This window comes from Aspergillus puulaauensis, chromosome 2 (assembly GCF_016861865.1).
Source record: "Aspergillus puulaauensis MK2 DNA, chromosome 2, nearly complete sequence".
NCBI lineage: Eukaryota > Fungi > Ascomycota > Eurotiomycetes > Eurotiales > Aspergillaceae > Aspergillus > Aspergillus puulaauensis.
This window is the reverse complement of record NC_054858.1, coordinates 2330890-2350159: the sequence shown is the minus strand read 5'-3', so window position 1 is coordinate 2350159 and position 19270 is coordinate 2330890. Positions and strand designations below refer to the sequence as shown.

Below are 19270 nucleotides of genomic sequence, written 5' to 3'. Positions count from 1 at the left end.
CCTTGGATTAGTTAACTGCTTTATGTTCATTGTGGGCCCTGAAATGGGCCCTCATATTAACATCCCATATAAACAGCCGAATAACTTCGTATGCATGGAACGGTGCATGATCGATGGTATGGCTGTGGATTGCTAGGTTATATATGCTTCAGGATGGCAGATGGCGTTGGGTGGCTTCAATTATGCATCACAACACTCAAAATGGCTGGAATATAACACTGGAGCCATTTAAATGCTTCCAAATTGTAAATTAGAGCAATTATTATCTTCAGGCAAGTGTTAGACCTGATGGTAGATGTTCGCAACTACATATCAGGATGGAAATCCATACTACGGGTGTGCCTCAGGCATAAGTTAAACGAATACGTAGCATGGGCTTAGTAATCCAGAAGACATGGAGAACTCCGATCGGTCCGTCACTACGCATCAACCACCCACGCCAGGTTCAGGACACTCAATTGCTGGAATAACATAATTGCCTTATGTCTTTCGGGAGATATGCCTATCGGCATGCCGCGATTCCCTCTTCAACTCCTTTAATCGACCATGTGTGGATCAGTGAGGAGCTTTTGGCCTCGACCTTTCGGCGATTCGCAAACGGACAACGACGGTATGAAAGCCGGGTTCCGGGGCCATTGGAGGCCAGAAGGCGGTTGGCCAAGCGGAGGAATACGGGGCTAGCTAGTATAGCTGGTTCGGGGCCGATGGACGATATTGCGTGCCTGTTTGGGCGAAATGGAAAGGAACATATGAAATGGAGTGAGCCGGGGAGAAGTCTAGGTACTGATACTCCTTCTGTCGGATTGTGGAAACCCATCCTAACCCTAGTATAGACTACCAGTTCTCTTCGTTGAACCCTCCCGCCGCCCCTGTCAGCTTTTACAACGAGAATTTGAACGCATTCGATTCCGAGACTCCGCTTCAAAATTGGTCTGGCGTTCGTGGCCGGGCGGAGAAGCCGACACGCGATCAGTTCTTTGGGGAACAACTGCGAGAATACCAGACAGCGAGCGCGTTAAAGGATGCCATTCGCGAGTTGGACATTGATATGCGGCAGGAGCCCAGCTATAGCCGCTTGTTGCTCGATCATTTGATTTCACAATCGGGCCGCAGAAAAGGCACTATAAACGAGCTGATTCTATTTCTGGAAGATCCGCATCTTAACATTCCTGGAGCTGGGAACTATATCGGTATTATAGAACATTATGCTTCTCGCGGGGCCCGGCTGAGCAAACAGCATGCTGTATTCGATGCCGTCACACGAGCTTTAGAGCTCGGGATCGTCCCCGCCGAAGAAATCAATGCAATAATAATCAGCCTATCGGATTTGGGGAGAACAAAGAAGAGTGCCAAGGCGAACGACGAGAAGCTCTTGACACGGCTTTATCGCCAAATGTGGGACGCTATTGGCGAGTGCGATATATATGGGCATCAACATTTGGATGAACGTATTGTTGACACCTGGCTTGGCGTTCTCTTGGAAAATGGAACAGCGGACGACTTCCTCTTAGCCAAAGACATCCTGTTGGTTACCAATCATGATGTGCCAACCGACTCGTGGCTGGCGAAGTTCCTTACTAGATGGCTTCACGACCCTCATTCTTCACGTTTGGGGTTTGACGGTGGGCACGTTATCGAGCTTTTGAGACCCTTCCACCCCGACTTGGTGTCGAGTTCGATAATATGTGTCACCGAGGCCCTATTCTCTTCTGAGAAGACACATTTTCTTAAAAGATGGGACAGCTGTCTAATTAGACTTCATGATATATCGGCTATTGCCTCATCTCGTGCATGGACTCATATACGCGTGTATCACGATGGCACATCTCATCTCCCACCGATGTCACCGCGATATCGGATAATACAGCGTCTCTGGACACTATACGCTATGAACAAAGGGGCACTTCGGAGTTCAGGCTTGAATGTGCCCGCTGCAACTATCAAGAGCCTTTATAGGCTGTATGACACCACGAGAGGTGATGATGGCATTGAAGACTTGTGGAGCAGCTTGACAAAAGATATTCACGATCTGAATATACCATTTGACTTGGAGGCTATGGCCGATGAACTAAGAACCGGAAAGAGCATGAGCAATGCAACACGGTCCACCCTACAGAAATACGAATCATCTCCTCTATCCTTTTCCGACATCTTTGCGGACATCCACCTTTTCAACGCCGCCGGCCGAGTTTTCTTCCACAACATCGAGAAGATGGTCCGCGAGGTCGACGTCGCAAGTCCTACATTCCGAAACTATGCAACCCACACCGCAAGAACGGGGGGCACTCACGACGTCTGGACACTTATCCGCCTCCTCCGATCACATACACCCCTCAAAATTGCCCTGTCAATGTCATGGCACCGACCCGACTCGGCAGACAAATCTCTTACGCCCGACCAGCTAAATCCCAGAACACCCTCCGAGCCGGACCCGCATGCCGCTCTCGACCTTATTCACGCTCTAGCCGCGGCGTTCGCCTGCTCTGAAGAATTGTCTCCCCGCCGGGCGTTCCAGTTGGTCCATTGGCTTTATGTATTCTTGTACAGACACGGCGCACCTGTGAGACCGCCTCTAGCACGCGCCTTGTACCATGCGGGCGTGATTAGATATCGAAGGGAGAAGTCGCATGTTTCCGTTGGGCAGTTTGAGTATATCTGGAATATCGTGGAGCAGGCAGAAGGACCTGAAGTTGTGCAAGCATTGAGGGCTCGGACCTTTGACGAATCGGATTGAAGCATCACTCTCGCGTTTGCTTTTGTACGGGACCCATGTTTGCTTCTGTTTTGATACCATATATTTGTACAATTGTAGACATTAGATAGATTCACGAATCAAAGGCAACATAATATTTAGCTGCTACTAAAGGGATTCCGAAAGTGATGGTTTTCTAGTTGTTCGGTAATACAGAAAGCTCTGTGCTAGCCCATTAAAACAGTTTACTCAATTGCGAAATGTCAACTCTATCTAAGGGTCCACTTCCATCAGGTTAGGGTCGCCGGAAATTTCTTCGACAGTAACGTATTTCCTCAGATCCTCCTTGGTGTACACTCGCTCATTCAACCAGGCCGTGGTACCCTTCTGGAAGCGGTAGTCGCGTTCCTTCCGTGCACGCTCGTTGGGCTTAATGTAGTTTCTTAGAAGTTGTGCAGGCTTGTCCTTGTCGATAACACACACATCGACGTTGCTGCCGGACCCCAAATCGTTGAAGATACCAGCCAAGATCGCTTCGGATGCCAAGGCAATTGCCTGTTCCTTGTTGAGGTTGGGCTTCCATGTCGACTCGAAGACCGACATAGCGGCCAGTGAACCAGATCCCATAGTCACGTAGGGAAGCTTGTCTGTTGATCCGTGCGCGTGTACCGTGTAGAGGCCGACACCAGTAGGGTCAACACCCGCAACCACTAGATACGCACCGATATGTCCCTGGTAACGAAAAAGGTGTTGCTTCAACATAGTCATGCAGGTTATCACTCGAGGAGGTCGGCCAGTCGAAAGAGAGTGTAATTCGATGTTGGAGCTGATCAACGCAGTGGTGAACTCAGTGTCAGCAGCTGTACCAGCACCAGCGCACCAGATCTTCGGAGCAATGTAATGTAATTTCTCGCAGTTCTATTCCGATGACGAGCAAACGATTAGCAAATTGTGGTTATTTTAACATGGCAACAAGTGATTAGCTCTTTGCTTACCTTGTCCGCTACTATGGGACCGGTGGTCGCTCTGGTGTCTGCGGCGATCTGTGCTAATAGTTAGCTTCCATCAACGACAAAGCGTCCCTATCGACTCGGAAATTACCCACCACAACACCATTGTCGTATATACAGCCAACAATCGTTGTACCTGTGCTTGTGGCCTTGGGGAGCGGTGCTCCCTTGGCGTGAAGAGCCGCGTTTCGGTTGTAGTTGGAGAAGTCGAAGCCGGCCATGACAGCGGCGGAGGATCAAGGCAGGGGAAGTTTATCGGTAGAACACGATTGTAGGGAGCTATCGATCTGTAAGATACCGGGAAAGTGAGAGAAGTCGAGGCCGGAATTGACTGGGAGAGATGGGAAGAGCTGGGAGGATGAGGATGAATGAAGCTGGGGAGCTGGAGTGACGAAGCTTCCCGCCGCCTAGTCTTGCTGCCTCAGCGCCCAGGCCACAACAAGTCCCGTGAGCCCAAGCTCCTTCCTACCTACTGTTTTTGTTCGCCTTCATTGATCGGCTCAAGAATTCAATTACAGGCATGGGTTTTGCGTTTGCCTACTAACTGTGACCAAGCACCCCCTCTGTGGTGGGCAATTATACCCTCCTCTATTTTCTTCTTTTCTTTCGCATCTCTATTTCCCGTGCCATTCCCTTTCCCTAGAGGGAGTTGGTCAAGATTTCTAGTTTTGCGCAACTCTTCAACCGGAGTCCCAAGCAACTCCAGCGTCGCTCTTTTCCATCACCGCCGCCGAGCTCCCCTTCTCCTCATGCTCCAAAGTCCAAACTGCACTTAGGCGACAGTCCTCACAGTCCTCGATCTATATCGGCCGATCTCGGCAAGCTCAGGATGGCGTTCAGCATGGGCGCGAACTCTGCGGGGAGCACTGTTGCAGAGTTGGGCCCTGAACTTCCAGATGTTTATGCGGAGGTGTGTATAATGCTCACTCTTGATCATACTCACCAATGAGCTTATTAACGTTCTGAATAGGAGGTCGGTTTCAAAGGCGTTTCTGGCGATAGCAACGTCCAATTCCTCCCTACGCCCTGGCCTACCGACGCGCTTCCTGCCCCAACCTCCACTTTACTCGCCGTTGCAGCAACAAAAGGCATAGCAGTCGGAGCGGGTCCAAACTCTCTGTCTGTTGCGTCTACCGAAGCCGTAAGGGCGGCAATATCTGCCGACGGTGGGAAGGACAAAGTCAAGACAAAGTCGTTTCAACCACAAACAACCATCGCGCTTCCCGGGAGGCCTACGCACATAGCCTTCGCATCTGGTGATAGTGCATTAGTACTCGCCACCGAGAACGGATCTCAGCTTTCTGTTTTTGAGACAGGAAGTCTACTACAACCAAATGCGCAACCAGCAATATCCATTCCTACCAATGGTGCCACTTTCCGAACTGTTTGCCCCAATCCAGCGCAGGCCGAAGATTCCCATTCATCCCTCGTAGCTCTTGTTACAACTTCCGGTGAACTACTGATTGCGGACCTCAAGGCCGGGAACCTCGTTGCGGGACCGCAAGGGAACATCTTGAAAACCGATGTTAGCTCTGTTTGTTGGAGTAATAAAGGAAAGCAACTTGTAGCTGGTCTGGTGGATGGATCTGGCTATCAGATGACGCCAGAGGGCGCCCAGAAGGATACCATCCCCAAGCCACCCGACCTCGCGGAGCCCTGCCACGGTGAGTTCGAATGTTAATTGACAGCCATACTTTACGTAGCTGACTTATCCAGTGTCATCCATCGCATGGCTTGAGAATGATGTTTTCCTAATGGTTTACACTCCAAATGCTGCCGAAGACGACATGGGGATGACACCCTCGTCATCGTATTATATTATCACCAGAAAAAAGCAGGCTCCTTTCGTGATACAGAAACTACCCGAGCTGACCAGTCCTTTTGGTTATAAACGCGCACCTGCTTATCAGTTCATTGCGCGGCTCCGCTCCTACAAGCCGCACCTATCTGACGCCTTGATTGTGTCATCAACGGCTTCTGCGGATGTTGGACTAATTACGAGGGCAGATCAACCGCTGGCAAGTGACGATAGCGCTAAGGCTACCGTGGGGCTATTCACGACGACAGAATTGAATGATGATGCGAAGAAGGCTTCTGTCCCTTTGAAAGATTCAATCGATGAGACCTCGGTGATAGGTTTAGCACTCGATCTCTCTAGCACAGAGTCTGTGATATCTCCCATTCCAGGGGAGGATATCAATGAGAGCTCAACTCCCTTGCCAAACCTGCTTCTACTGAATCATGAGGGCATCTTATGTTCTTGGTGGTTCATATATTCCGATGCGGTCCGCCAGAATATCCCATACGATGGCTTAGCCTCCGTCAAGCCGCAACAACAGCAACAGACCACGTTACAACCGCAGCCAGTCCAACCTCAGCCTACGGCGCAGCCATCTTTCGGACAGCCTGCATTCGGTAGCCCAGCTACCCTAGGAGCATCCACTTTTGGCTCTACAGGTTTCGGGAAACCCTCTACCGCACCTGCCTTTGGGAGTCCGTCAGCCCTGGGAACATCCCAGCAACCCAGTTTTGGAAAAACATCTGCGGCACCTGCTTTTGGGAGTCCGTCGGCTCTGGGTGCTTCGCAGTCAAAGTCTTCCTTTGGTACGCCTGCGTTTGGTGCCCCCGCTGCATTAGGGCCGGGTGCACCGCAGTTTGGTAAATCTACTTTTGGACAGCCATCGACGCCAGGAAAATCGCTTGGCTCACTGCCATTTGGGACGAGTGGTGCTAGCTCTGGAGGCGGCTTTGGCTCGTTCGCAAATGCGGGCGGCGCGGGCGGCTTCGCCAGCCTGGCCACCTCAAAACAGTCTGAAAGCTCACCCTTTGGCAAAATGCCCGCCGAAAGCCCTTTCGGAAAACCTTCTGGTACGTCAGCATTTGGTGCTCAGTCCGATAGCAGCACTTTCACGTCTCAGAAGACGGAAGAACCAAAGGCAGCTTTCGGCATGGGGTCTAGCAGCTTCGTCTTGGGATCGACCTTCAAGGGAGATGGCACTGCCGTTAACGACGCGCCCAAACCGGATAAGCCTTCTGGAATGTTTTCAGCGCTTGGGTCATCGATCGACGATATGGTGTCGACGCCTAACAAGGCCAGCCCGCCCACAGAAGCTATGGATGACACTGAAGACTCGAATTCTCCTGGCCAGGAGCCCCCTGAGGCCAAAGAACCCGCACCATCCTTGTTCGGTGCCCCATCGAAGTCCGCCCCTGGGTCTTCGGTCTTTGGCTCTCTCGGGTCTCAAACCCAAACCCAGCAACCGTTTGGCTCAACTCAAACGAACAAGTCACCATTTTCACTATTGGGCAATACCACCACTGAAAACCAAGCACCAAGCCCTCCGTCAGCCCCATCGGAGAAGACTGCAATCGCTAGCCCCCCTTTAACGCTAGCCAAATCACCAGAGCCAGAACCGCCCCTCCCTCCTGACTCCACAAGTAGGGCCGTTTACGGACCAGGTGATACATCCGCATCATCAAATGTTTCCAAGAGTTCTGTTGATGACGCACCTTTACCACCTGATTTCACCTCGCGGCCGAAGTCTCCCGAACCCCAAAGCGAACTGCCTTTACCACCGGACTTTACCACTCTGAAACCAAAATCGGAGGAGCCCGAGGCTGCAGAGGAAGCTCCACTGCCTCCCAATTTCGCAAAAACCAGTGTACCGTCCGCGAAAGAGCCGCCTCCGATTCTCGATGACTCGGATGCAGATGAATCAGAGAAAGGGCCTCAGGATGATGATGAGTCTGGATTTGAGGACAGTGGGGAAGATATTACCCATGAAATCAGCCAGCCTGAAACCGAAGGGCCAAGCGTCAAATCGTCACAGGAGAGTTCTTTCGATGTCAAACAAGAAGATGAAAGTCCAGCTGAAGGATTGTTTGGCAACCAGCTTTCACGGCAACAGCCGCGACAGTTGTTTGGTGAAATAAGCAAGCCCCTGTTTCCACCAGCGCAGACCCGTGAACTTCCAAGGTCACCTAGCCCTGTACGACCTGCTCGCACTCAACAAGGTCTTCCGAAACTTGAGAATCTCAGGTCGGTCAGTGCTCCTCACAAACCGGGAAGCGCTCTTGCAGCTCGCAAGGCCTCTCTCACTGAACTAGCCAAGCGCGAGACTCAGCTAAAACCGGAGCCCAGCCGTGCACGGGAGCCGCGTCCTCAGCTGTCTATTCAAGCACAGGAAGAAGCCCTGTCAGATGATGAGGATGAAAGACTTCGCGCGGATCTCAGTCGACCTCTGGAACCTGTCCCTACACTTGATCCTTTCCTACCCCACCAAGATTACACGGGTCAAACCGCGAAGCCCGGCATTCCTGGTCAGATTGAAAGGCTCTACCGGGACATCAACTCTATGGTTGACACCCTTGGCATTAATGCGCGGTCATTGTCTTCTTTCCTCCTATATCAACAAGAATCGACGAACTCCGATTGGGTTAGCACTTTAATGGGTGACAGTCCCGCCGATATTCTAGATGAGAAACACCGTCTTCGACAAATTGAGGATTTGGATGATACTGTTGCTATTCTCAGGGATTCACTAGAAGAACAACGGGTACAAGGCGTTAAAGAAAAACTGGAAAGCTGTAGAGAAATGCTAAGCAAAGAAATTCTCACCCTTCGCAGTCAGTGTGCAAGTATCAGAAAGACTCTCGATGCACACACTGATGCTGCTGCAATCGTTTCTGCGCCTCTTTCTGCCGAGCAGGCGAACCTCCAGCAAGATCTTCGCACCTCGTCAGCCGAAATCCAAACCAAATTGGTAGACCTAGAGTCTGCGGTGTCTCTTCTACGAGCTAAGATTGCCGATGCCCCGCGCGCCGATGGGTCGCGGCCGACAACAAGGCGACCAACAGTTGAGGCTGTCACATCGACCATCGCTACGATGATGAACATGGTCGAAAACAAAAGCGGCGATATCGACGTTTTAGAAGTCCAAATGAAAAAGCTCGGCTTTGATACCTCGGTGACACCCACCAGCCGAGAGGGGTCTCCTTTCACGACACCTAGAAAGGGACTTGGAAAACTCCCCGCTACTCCTGGATCTCGTGGGACTATGGACGACCCGATCAGTCTATATCACACGCCAGATTCTGCTGCCCGCGGAAACTTCCGGTCGAGTGTCAATGGGTCGGCAAAAGCAAGCAGGCTTCGAACTATGGAAGCCGTCGGCGATGTTGGTAGCAAAAGAGAGGTCGCACAATGGAAGGCCAAAATTCAGCGAAAACAACATATAATGGGGAGCCTAAAAAAGGCCATTGGGGAAAAGAAAACGAAGGTTCGGAGCGTGGATGATCAATAGAGCCGTGAGCATCATTTCTTGCATATTTACTGGGATGTTTGGTCTTCTGCTACGAATGATATTGAAACGGATGAGGCACGGCATGGAGCAATCGCGAATGGCAGTGCGTTAAATGTACATAGATCTTGCTCTCTTTTGCTTTGACATTGGCGTGAGTTGAACCGTTATTTAATCGGCTAATAAAAGGATCAAATATCTCGTCTTCAATCCAAATTATCTATGTATGCACATATGTACATCAATCTGCTAAAAGCTGCATCTCGCTCATTTAAACCTTCTGGAATTTAACATGCTTCATCCCCAGTCTGTTCAATGGTGAAATCATCTTCTCTCGAATTGGCGTTATCCTCTGCTTGAAACCATCGGTTCCTCTCGCCTCCTGATGCTGGTCATAACTCTCCCACCCAACCACTAAGAATTGCACGAACACCTGTCCAGAATCGCTCTTATCATGCTCAAACTCTCCGGGTCTCTCCACCTGCCCCAGTAAGAAGGTCTTACTTCGCACCTGCTCCTCGACTTCCTGGAGGAGTGTGGTGCGGAAATTTACGAGGTCAGTGCTGAGAGCCGAGCGGTCTGGTTTTGAGAGCGAAGTCGGGAACGCGAGCGGCGTGAGCTCTGTTATCGGGTTTGAGAGGAGGGTTTGCGTTGCAGGATCTTCCAAATCGGACGGTTGAAGGGTGGTGTATAAGGTCGTGAGTTGGGTGTTCTGCTCGAGGAAAGGGTCGAGAGGGGAGTTGGTTTGTTGGATTCCGCTGTGCGAGTCGGACCAGTCTATTGGATAGTATATTAGCTTTACTTGGCCTTCTTGTCATTGTAGCTAGATTGGACGACGTTGGTCTGCGGGAAGAAAAGATGTATGTATCCGTAGACCATGCAAGACAGGGTGTGAGATTGGGAGACCAACCAATCGCCCAAACAATAATATTTTCGTCCTCCGTTGTACGGCCCCATGCTGAGCTGAGGTGTCCGCTTTGTGATTTTGTTGCTTTGAAGAGTTGGAGGAGAGCAGCGCCTTCATCATTTGAGGGATCCTCGGGCTTCACGGAGCTCTTGGTTTGGAAGTATATGAATTCGGTGACGGCGGGCATCTTGAGTTTGAGAGGGCTGAATCGCCTCTTTCCAATCAAATGAGTTTCGTGACAGACGACCTAGTATTTGTTTCTTTTGTTCAAGCTGCAATGGATGTAGGAATAACTGCTGTCTTTTGAGCGTGGGGTTGTGGCTGATGTCATCGGTAAGTCGTGGTGGTGATGTCAAGTCGTCATACCAAGTTAACTAGTGGGCCGCCGATCAAGCTGGTAATATGTAGGGAAAATGTAAGGATATAATGGAAATATGGAAATATTCATTACAGTTGAGAGAGTACGGATAGGATAATCGAGTGAGATATAGCCACAACACAGTCGAAGCCTCGGAAGGGCGCTTTTCAAATGGTACAGCAAAAAGACAGCATGCTCTGAAACGAAACCACCAAGATCACCATAATAAACGACTTTTATGTCGATAACACAGATAGCCCAAGCTGCTCCTGAAAAGCAAACAAAATACGAAAACAGATACGCTCCCCGCAATTTAAATGCGGTGCTTCTCGCTTTCTGTAGTGGAGGTGGTTAGATTACAGTGGGGGAACATGGTGCGGGGTGAAAACTAACCTAGTCTTGAATACAGCATGTAAAGTGCCATTTGGTTGCATTCCTGGGTGCCAGTGATAGTCACCAGACGCTCATTGCTGTTCTCCTGAGGCTCGTTGATTTTAATAACACTTCCACTGAGGTGTCGGATCTCGTTGATCTTAGCACCTCCCTTTCCGATAATAGCTCCGACCATATCGTTAGGGATGTAAATTTGCTGAGTGAGGGGCTGGCCAGGCATAGCACCGCCAACAGGAGCCGCCGGGGTCGGACCACCTCGTGGCTGCGCTGGTTGCGGTGCGCCGTAAGGAGCAGGCTGGTGTGGACCAGCACCAGCATATGGAGCCTGGGGGGCGCCGTAGGGCATTGGCTGCTGGGCCACCGGAGCAGGAGTGTGCTGTCCGTGAAGGTAAGGAACGCCATAAGCTCCAGCACCTGCTCTGTTTTGGTTGGGATGGTGACGCTTGAATGTATCCGGGTGACCATACTGGCCACCAGCTGGCTGGGGCACATAAGGAACAACTTGCATCCCGCCTGGAACAGCTCCGGCAGGACCGCCGCTCCGAGTCGCATATGCTGAGGCTGCTGGTCCGCCAAATCGTTCTGTAAGCTGCTCAACGAGGGTCACAGCAACATAGTAAGTAGCAATGTGGACAGCATCGGCGACACCGAGAATGACAAGAGAACGCTCAGTGGAAAGGGGAAGGCAGGCGTCCGAGGCGTTGAGACGGGCTCCAGAGGCCTCCTGGATCTCCCGGATACGACCACCACCTTTACCAATAATCGATCCGATGAGAATGTGGGGAATTAGCAAGCGCAGGGGGTAGGTCTTGGATTGTGCAGTAGAGGCAGCATCAAGGGGCTCGTTATTCAAAGTACGAATGATCAGACCAAAGGCCTAACATCAAGTCAGTGATACGGTTCGAGGGAAAAGCAAGAAGCGGAACAAACCTTTGCAACAGCATCCTGAGGTCCGCTAACAGTCAAGATACGTTCGACCGCACCGCGGGAGTAGTCGCTGACGGTGCATTTGGCGCCTGATAGGCGACGGATTTGGGATACGTTTTCTCCGCCCTTACCAATGACGGTGGCAGCCTCTTGGCTGGAAATTACAGCACGGATATGAATCCAGTTAGACTCGTCTTGGGGCCGCTGTTGCTCGCCCTGGCTCCCGGCTGCTTCGCCATGAGAAGCAGTCGATTGAATTGGCTGTATATCATTGAGCGGCCCCTTAGAGTTAGGTGCATCAGGGACAACAGTATCACCCTGGCCATCAGCATCATTCGCGGCACCAGAGTCAGACTTCACTTCCGCATGCTCCTCGGAGTCATCTCCTTTAACTACTTTATCCAGGGCTGGACGCTTGGCCTCTGGCTGGTCATTTGGACCGGATGGTGAAGAAGGGTCCTCCAGGGGACGCTTGGTCGATTGCAAGGCGGACGGAGAGGCGGACATTATGTCAAGTGTGCGGCCTGGTCTCGCTTACTCAAAGACGCGAAGTAGAAGAATATCTGTCTTTTTTTTGCTTTATTTTGATCGGCTATGTACACCAGGATTTCCCAGAAAAGCGTGCTGGTGCGGCGATCGACTGGGTAGGGAGTCTGGTGCTTGGAAAGACAGGGAGAGTTGGTGTGATCGTGCACAGTGAAGGAAGTGAGGCGGGAGAAATGAGAATCGACGTAGGTAGGAGTGCTGTGAAATGACAGGCGTTGAGAATTTGGAGAGTAGGGAGCCCCGCGAGATCAATGCAGTGCTGGGATAGGAAGAAACAAGAGGAAATGGCTTGAATCTGATCGGGTACGATGGAAGCGGAGCAAGGGTGCTTGTGTTGGGCGATAAGGTAGAAGGTAGTTTGCAAAGGGTCGGGCGTGCTGGAAGCTGACGAGCGCAAAGCGTGGGGAAGGTGAAGGATGAATAGGAGAAAAAGAGATTGAAGAATTGGAACGACAGCCAAGGTTCGCTCTATCCCTTTCCCTTCAAAATTTACGCAACACTTCGTATAGGTGCAGGCGTGCAATGCAGATATTGCAACAAGACCCTACAGAGCCGGAGTACTTGAATAAGGATTCTGAGTGACGCAAAAGAGTAGCCAACAAATTGGACTCAGCACTCAAGGACAAGCGAGATGAAAAATAGGAAGAGAAAGAGTTGGAGGATGGAAAAGGTATCAGGAGTTAGTGTCGGGGTGAGGTGAGGTAAGGTGAAGAGAAGTGAGCCGATCTTGCTGTCACTCTACACTAGTCCACTCTGGGAAAGCTAGTCACGTGTCGGATGTTCATAGCACATCCCGAGGCAGCGCGTGGGAGAGCACAACACGCGCCCAATCGAATTTCGGCAGGATAAACCCTATCCCAAAGATGGAGGTGCCTCAGGAGCGGGTGGAGAAAATTAAGGGATTTGTTGAAGACCGCCGGAAGGCTGAGAAGTTCTATGATGAACAACGACTAAGTTCGTCTGATATTCAAGCTTACGAGAAGAAGTTGGATGATGCACTGAGGGAGCTCCAAGACCGAGTCAGGCTCCAGGAGGAAGACCTGCGCAAGGTTTGTGGACACTATTTGAGCCTGATATGGCAAGATTGTCAACATAAGAACAACAGCAGCTAATGCGATACAGCTTCGCGCCGCCAATGTCGATTATATCTCAGAAATAGGAATTAATCCATCCTCTCGCGTCGCGCAAGTACGACGAGCTAAGAAGGCTTATGACTCACTTCTAAAATCGGATACGGCTCTGCCAAAGCCAGAATCGCCGCTGCCATCCATCATTGCGCTCGACGATACAACACGCATTATCAACGAGAGTAAGAGTTCTATCTCAGCAACAGCAGAGAAACTTGCGAATACACGCCAACGTCTCAAAATCGAAGAAACGGATTTGCGCGATGCGCAGTCAATAAAGGATGGGCTACAGAAACGAATAGCCAACATCCGAGAAGACAAGTCAAGCAGCCGTGAAAAACTGCCTTCAGATGTCGCACGCGAGTTGCTGGAGGAGCAACGGCGGAAGAGGAAGGATCTTGAAAAAGACACTGACGGTATAAGAGCTGCACTGCATAAGTTTTGTGATGAAGTCCTCGCATCAATGATAGCAGCTGAAGACTTGGGAGGTCCGGCAGTTGGAGACGTTGCTGAAGTTTCTGACGCTACCTTGGCAAGCGGTTACACCCGTCATGGTAAACCAAAGAAGCCCAAGGCCGTGGACGAGTATGATCAGAGCAATACCCAACATCGGATTGACGATATGCTTCGCCGTCAAACCGGACAGCAGCAGAATCAACCGTCAAATAAAAGAGAAGTGACGGCGACTGAGATACATGAACTTCTAGACACCCTACTAAATGCGGGCTCTTCTTATTCAGAACTGCCACACGAATCAGCAGCATCGAGGTTTCTGGTAAGAGCCAAAGTTGCTCAATTCCACCCACGCGATGCAAGGCGGTTAAGGTTGATCGATTTCGGACGTTCCTTAAATGATTGAATGACAAATGAGTTTACAGTTAACTTTCAGAAAGGCCTCCGGAAAGATCTAAAATTAGTATATATATGCCTCCAAACAAATAGCCCGCGACGCCCCTAAGGATATCATGTGTATGAACGAGGATGAAGTCAAAGCAAAACGCCTAACATGCAATGCAACAAATAATCAATAGTAGTATTCATCCGGCAAGGTGTCATCAAACGCGCGAGTAATCAAAGTATTTAGCGGTAAAAGCAATCAGGTCTCAAATGGGCATCATAGCTATTTGGCTTGTAGGTTGTTTTGGTTTGGCCTTCGATTCTTTTCGCGCAAACGAGCGACCTTGTGAGCGGTTTTGTGTTTTCGGATTGCGCGAACCTTTGGTCCTTGGCTTCGGATCGGTACTCTTTCGTCGCGTTCGTTTGGCACTTTTCCGCTTCTGAGGTTTAGAGCTGCCAGCTTTCGGTGAGGGACGATAGTCATCACCCAAGTCATCCTCGAAAGGTTGCTGCGACCTCGGGAAATATTGGCTGGTAACGACAGAGTTATCCGCTTGCAACGTACTCGCTTGATCCATAAAATCGTCATCGAAATCACTAAAGTCGTCGTCGCTGCTGATATTGACGACGTTGTGATGGTTGGGGTCAGGGATTACGCCATCAATATCATCACGTTCTTTCTTAAGTTCGGTGTAACGGCGCTGAGTGTCCCGTATCAACTTAAGTATCTTGTCGCCGTATCGATGAACCTTGTCGGGGTCAATGTCAGGGATTTGAAGCATTGCCGATTTGTCTGCTTGTGCGTCAGCAATTATTGCAAATCAACTCTACACCAGTCCCCATTCACTCTTACCTTGAGGGAAGATCATGACCATTTCACGAAGAATGGTATCTGTAAATGGCTGATTTCTAAGCCCTTTTTGCATAACCACCTAGCACAGAGGTTAGCAACGACTCTGGTAAAGGATAAGTGCAAAGGGTTGGCTCTCACGTCCTGGCAGTAGTTCTTGGCATAAACCATGAAATCTTCGGCGACAGTTTTGTGAAGAGGATCGAGTTGGTCATATCGGTGGTCCTGAGTAATTGGCGGCCCCGGGACGTTTTTGCCCTTCCGCTCATTTTTCCCAGCGACGCGGATCCTCTCAAATCCGTCGCTATCCCCATCACTATCACATTCGTCTTCCACGGTGTTTGTATGTCGATATCGAGCCAACCGGCGCCGATTTGCTGACTGAACTGGGGACGAAACATTGGTGGATTGTGGTAGAGCATCCCTACCTGCGGTGCCACGCTGGCGTGGATTTCCATCAGGAGAGATCCGGACGTCAAGTCTCAGACGCCGCCTGCCGCTCTCGAAATCGGCTGCACGAAATCCCAACTTAATATACTGGATTGGGAAATTTCTCTGGTTCATGATGTTCTCCTCTGCCAATGCCTTTTCCCCAAGTAGTTTGCGAAAGAGCCGCTCTGCGTCCCCAAGTACGATGTCCGCACCATCACCAAGGCAGGGTGCGTGTCTATGCTCGGGAGATCTGAATGACTTCGTGGTTCCGCGAAGAATGTTCACACAATACGATAGTGTAACTCTTTCATCCCTCTCTTGGAAATACCGAACAATTCTGATCGCGGCTGCCGCATGCTCGGAAAAGTCGCGTACCTCGAAGGTACCGCCTGACTTGCAGTTGTCACAGGAAGCGTTGCAGTCTTGCCGCTGGAAGGACTCGCTGAAATATGCAAGAATCTGAACTCGTCTACAATCGCTTTGGTTTTCGCAATATTGCACAACATTGCGCAACATCTTGCGTTGACGAGTTTTCTGTACAGGACCAGCGTCTTTGTTGCTATTGATCATTCTCTCCACGGATTTCATGTCCTGGTAGGCGAAATAGAGGTAACAGCCAGATCGCCTGCCGTCACGTCCAGCGCGTCCAGTTTCCTGGTAATAGCCTTCCAAGCTTTTGGGAATGCTGTGGTGTATAACAAACCGAACGTCTGGTTTATCAATCCCCATTCCAAACGCAATAGTTGCGACTATAACGTGTATCTCTCCGGCCTGCCACTTTTGTTGAGCCTGTACACGTTCTTCTGCGTCTAAACCCGCATGGTAATGCGCGGCTTTGATGCCATATTTACTTCGAAGATTTTCCGCGACTTTTTCACAGGTATTCCGTGCAAGGCAATAAACAATACCAGATTTATTACGATATGGACCGGTGATGGTTTGCGCTATGCTTTGGAGAAGATCCGCGTTTGTACCTTTGCGACGCACCTCATATGTGAGGTTCGGCCTGTTGAAACTCTGGGTGAAGACATCGCAACCATCCATTTTCAAATTGTGGATTACATCAACTTTGACATTTTCGGTTGCAGTGGCAGTCAACGCCATCATCGGCACTCCAGGTATCCGAGCTCGAAATCTACCCAGTTCTTTGTAGTCAGGACGAAAATCATGGCCCCATTGACTCACACAGTGGGCTTCATCAATAACAATGCGTGCCAGTCTCTGCTTCCGATTGAGATCTTCGAGGCGGTCCATAATAGCATGGCTTTTGCTGACCATTTCTGGGGTGATATAGAGGAGCTCGATTTGTTTTTCAGGAGCTGAGCTGGATAGAGTGTCCATTATCCACTGACGTTCCTCTCTTGGAGTTTCACCATTGACCAGGTACGCTTTGATTTTATTTCGGCGAAGATGAGAGACTTGATCTTGCATCAAGCTGAGGAGCGGTGAAACCACAATGGTGACTCCTTTCGTTGAGCCAGTCGAAACAACAGACGGAAGTTGATAGCATAGAGATTTCCCTCCTCCTGTTGGCATCAGCACAAAAGTGTCTTTCCCACTCAATGTTGAGTCAATTGCTTCAAGCTGATTGAGCCGGAAACCTCGAAGATGAAATCTTTCCTTCAAGGCATTCTTCACATCTTTTGTCCACGGGTGCTGGCCCCATATAGTGCCATGCGTCTGCGATTTCTGCGTAGCTGGGGATTTGGTAGCATTTCCTGATGTTTCAGCAAAAACAGGACGGTTTTGGGATTCAAGTCGCTTTGTTGATGAAGGTCGGCCATCCTGGAGATAGTCCGCCGCCTCCAATATATCCTCATCAAAAACATCCATATCGAATTCGTCCATATCATTGATGGGTGGTGGCAGCGGAGAGCCCATGGTTCTGGTAAAAGTCGTTTCATCGCCACTCACCATTGGCTCGTCGTACTCAAATTGTGTAGACCTCGGGGCGTTTTTGAAACTGGTGCTAACCGAATTTGTTCCAAGCTTCGATGCTGTCAAGTGTGAGCCCTTCGCGTCGCAAGCTGACGGTGCAAGAGAACTTGCCACGGGGCTTTTGGTGAAGTGTCTGTCGCCGTAATCACGAATACTGGGAACCGACGTTGTGCAAGGCAAATCTTCCAGTTCCTCCAGATCAGATGCTGGTGTTTCCAGTGAATATTTGTCGAGACTCGCGAATAAATTAGCCTCTTGAAGCAAACGGCACAAATCGCTTTGAATCTCTTTCATCTGCGAGGTGATTTTTATCTGTTCCTCAAACTCCGGCAGCGTGGCTGGATCAGTTCCTTGACCTATAGCTTGCATGATGGCACCTTTCAGAGACCTTGATTCTGCTTCACGCGACAGGTAGATAGATTTTTGCATATTCAAGGTCTCGATCGCGCGAATTTGAGTTTGAATATTCCCATTCTCTGAGACTAGTTCAGGAGCGTATTCACCGTTCATTGATTTGTCATAAACAATAGCGGAGTTCTTTTGGATGATATTTCGCATGTGTGCAGTCAGGCGACTGAGGGAGTCTGAGTGAATCTGCAAAAACCTTTCAACCTCCTTATTCATTGGCTGGGTGCTTGGCTTTGAAGCACTAGACGATGGCGGTGGAAGGTGTCGAGAGCTATTAGGCGTCGTATTGCTCTCGCTTATGGATGTGGGACCAGTGGTCTTCGGCATGTCCATTGAATCAGGGGAGATGGGCTCTCCTTGCTTCAATGCAGGGCTCAATAAAGGGGTGTTCGAGTGCTTTTCCACAGGCAAAATGGGGTACAGTGATCTGTGGCTGATTCGTGGAGAAGAGTGCTTGGTCTCGATCAGGCCTTCAAACAAACCGTCAACACTTTCGTCATCGGAATCGGGGATAGCTATAGCTTTCGCAGCACGTTTAGTGGATGAGTGCGTCTGTTTCTTCTTTCTGGACGGCGGAAGTTCATCTTTCGATGCGCGTCGGGGAGTACGTGCCGAGATATTTTGGTCAGATTGTAAGGACCTATCGGGAATAAATGGCGAACGCGCTCTGGGGCCATGGTCTCCAGGGGAGAGCAGATCAGACGTGTACTCATCACTTTTTCTTTTCTTCCCTCGTTTGTCTGTAGGCTCCCTTCTAGACGCAGCATCTTCAGTCCACAGCCGGCGTGGCTCATCAAATGCTTCCCAAGTCTCAGACGATGGCTTGATGCGGTCAAAATCATCCGTCAAATCAATTGTATCGATGTCTGTTATTGAAGATGGTATATCCGGTTTCCGCTTCGGCCGGAGAGGGGTCGTTATTCGTTCCTTCGGATCTCGAAAGGAGGAAAGTACGCTATGGGATTCTTTATAGTTCCAATAATCAGTGCAGCTCGGAATATATGAACATGTCAGTGGGAAACAACGGCACCTTTCACTTTTTTGCTGCGGGGCGTTTGAGTTGCTTCCCGTTTCGGAGGCGACTGTGGCAATGTTTCAATCCTTGAGGTCTTCTGAACAGAGCCAGGGGACTCTTGGGTGCAGCTGAGCATTCGAGGCTTGCTCGCCGACGAAGGGGCTAGCATCAGACGTGCCATATCTGTGTCCGAATCTGCCTCGAATCCATCATCCACCTGGTCGGCGGGCGCTTCAAAAGCCGGTTGCGAATCCTTAATACTAAGGTCTTCGGTCTGGCTAGCAATCAAATTCAACTTTGGGGCGGGATTGCTATGGGAGTTGTTTGGCTTGACATTGGACTCCCACGCGAGCGGCGTCAGAGCTGGGTATAGCGATGGGGCTTGATCCAACAGCCATTTGAGATGGGACTGCAAATTGCTTTTAGTCATATGGGCGTGTGCTTCCGTACATCATTCCTTCGATAGTTCTCAGCCGGAACACTCCTCCTGGCGGTCGCTAGGCAAGTCGATCGATCGTTCTTCATCAGCA

General features: G+C 50.2%; 7 protein-coding genes across 7 annotated transcripts; 3 read left to right on the top strand and 4 right to left on the bottom strand.

Moving 5' to 3' along the window:
* Positions 1-482: 482 nt before the first annotated feature.
* Positions 483-2734, top strand: APUU_20979A (uncharacterized protein; the record flags this gene model as incomplete). The annotated part of the gene is made up of 2 exons (XM_041699680.1): positions 483-780; positions 834-2734. 2 exons carry the CDS (start codon positions 483-485, stop codon positions 2732-2734), a joined length of 2199 nt encoding a protein of 732 aa, XP_041552741.1.
* A 231-nt stretch (positions 2735-2965) lies between these two features.
* Positions 2966-3923, bottom strand: pup1 (proteasome core particle subunit beta 2; the record flags this gene model as incomplete). The annotated part of the gene is made up of 3 exons (XM_041699679.1): positions 2966-3610; positions 3688-3735; positions 3798-3923. 3 exons carry the CDS (start codon positions 3921-3923, stop codon positions 2966-2968), a joined length of 819 nt encoding a protein of 272 aa, XP_041552740.1.
* A 608-nt stretch (positions 3924-4531) lies between these two features.
* On the top strand, positions 4532-9005 carry APUU_20977A (FG-nucleoporin NUP159; the record flags this gene model as incomplete). Its single annotated transcript, XM_041699678.1, has 3 exons — positions 4532-4612; positions 4673-5366; positions 5419-9005. 3 exons carry the CDS (start codon positions 4532-4534, stop codon positions 9003-9005), a joined length of 4362 nt encoding a protein of 1453 aa, XP_041552739.1.
* Positions 9006-9273: 268 nt separating this feature from the next.
* On the bottom strand, positions 9274-10096 carry APUU_20976S (uncharacterized protein; the record flags this gene model as incomplete). Its single annotated transcript, XM_041699677.1, has 2 exons — positions 9274-9779; positions 9913-10096. 2 exons carry the CDS (start codon positions 10094-10096, stop codon positions 9274-9276), a joined length of 690 nt encoding a protein of 229 aa, XP_041552738.1.
* Positions 10097-10580: 484 nt separating this feature from the next.
* APUU_20975S (telomere maintenance protein PBP2) lies at positions 10581-12094 on the bottom strand (the record flags this gene model as incomplete). Its single annotated transcript, XM_041699676.1, has 3 exons — positions 10581-10603; positions 10661-11537; positions 11591-12094. 3 exons carry the CDS (start codon positions 12092-12094, stop codon positions 10581-10583), a joined length of 1404 nt encoding a protein of 467 aa, XP_041552737.1.
* A 902-nt stretch (positions 12095-12996) lies between these two features.
* Positions 12997-14119, top strand: APUU_20974A (uncharacterized protein; the record flags this gene model as incomplete). Its single annotated transcript, XM_041699675.1, has 2 exons — positions 12997-13182; positions 13256-14119. The coding sequence occupies 2 exons, from the start codon at positions 12997-12999 to the stop codon at positions 14117-14119; spliced, it is 1050 nt and encodes a 349-aa protein (XP_041552736.1).
* Positions 14120-14363: 244 nt separating this feature from the next.
* Positions 14364-19170, bottom strand: SGS1 (RecQ family helicase MusN; the record flags this gene model as incomplete). The annotated part of the gene is made up of 4 exons (XM_041699673.1): positions 14364-14890; positions 14951-15029; positions 15089-18690; positions 18756-19170. The coding sequence occupies 4 exons, from the start codon at positions 19168-19170 to the stop codon at positions 14364-14366; spliced, it is 4623 nt and encodes a 1540-aa protein (XP_041552735.1).
* Positions 19171-19270: the final 100 nt, after the last annotated feature.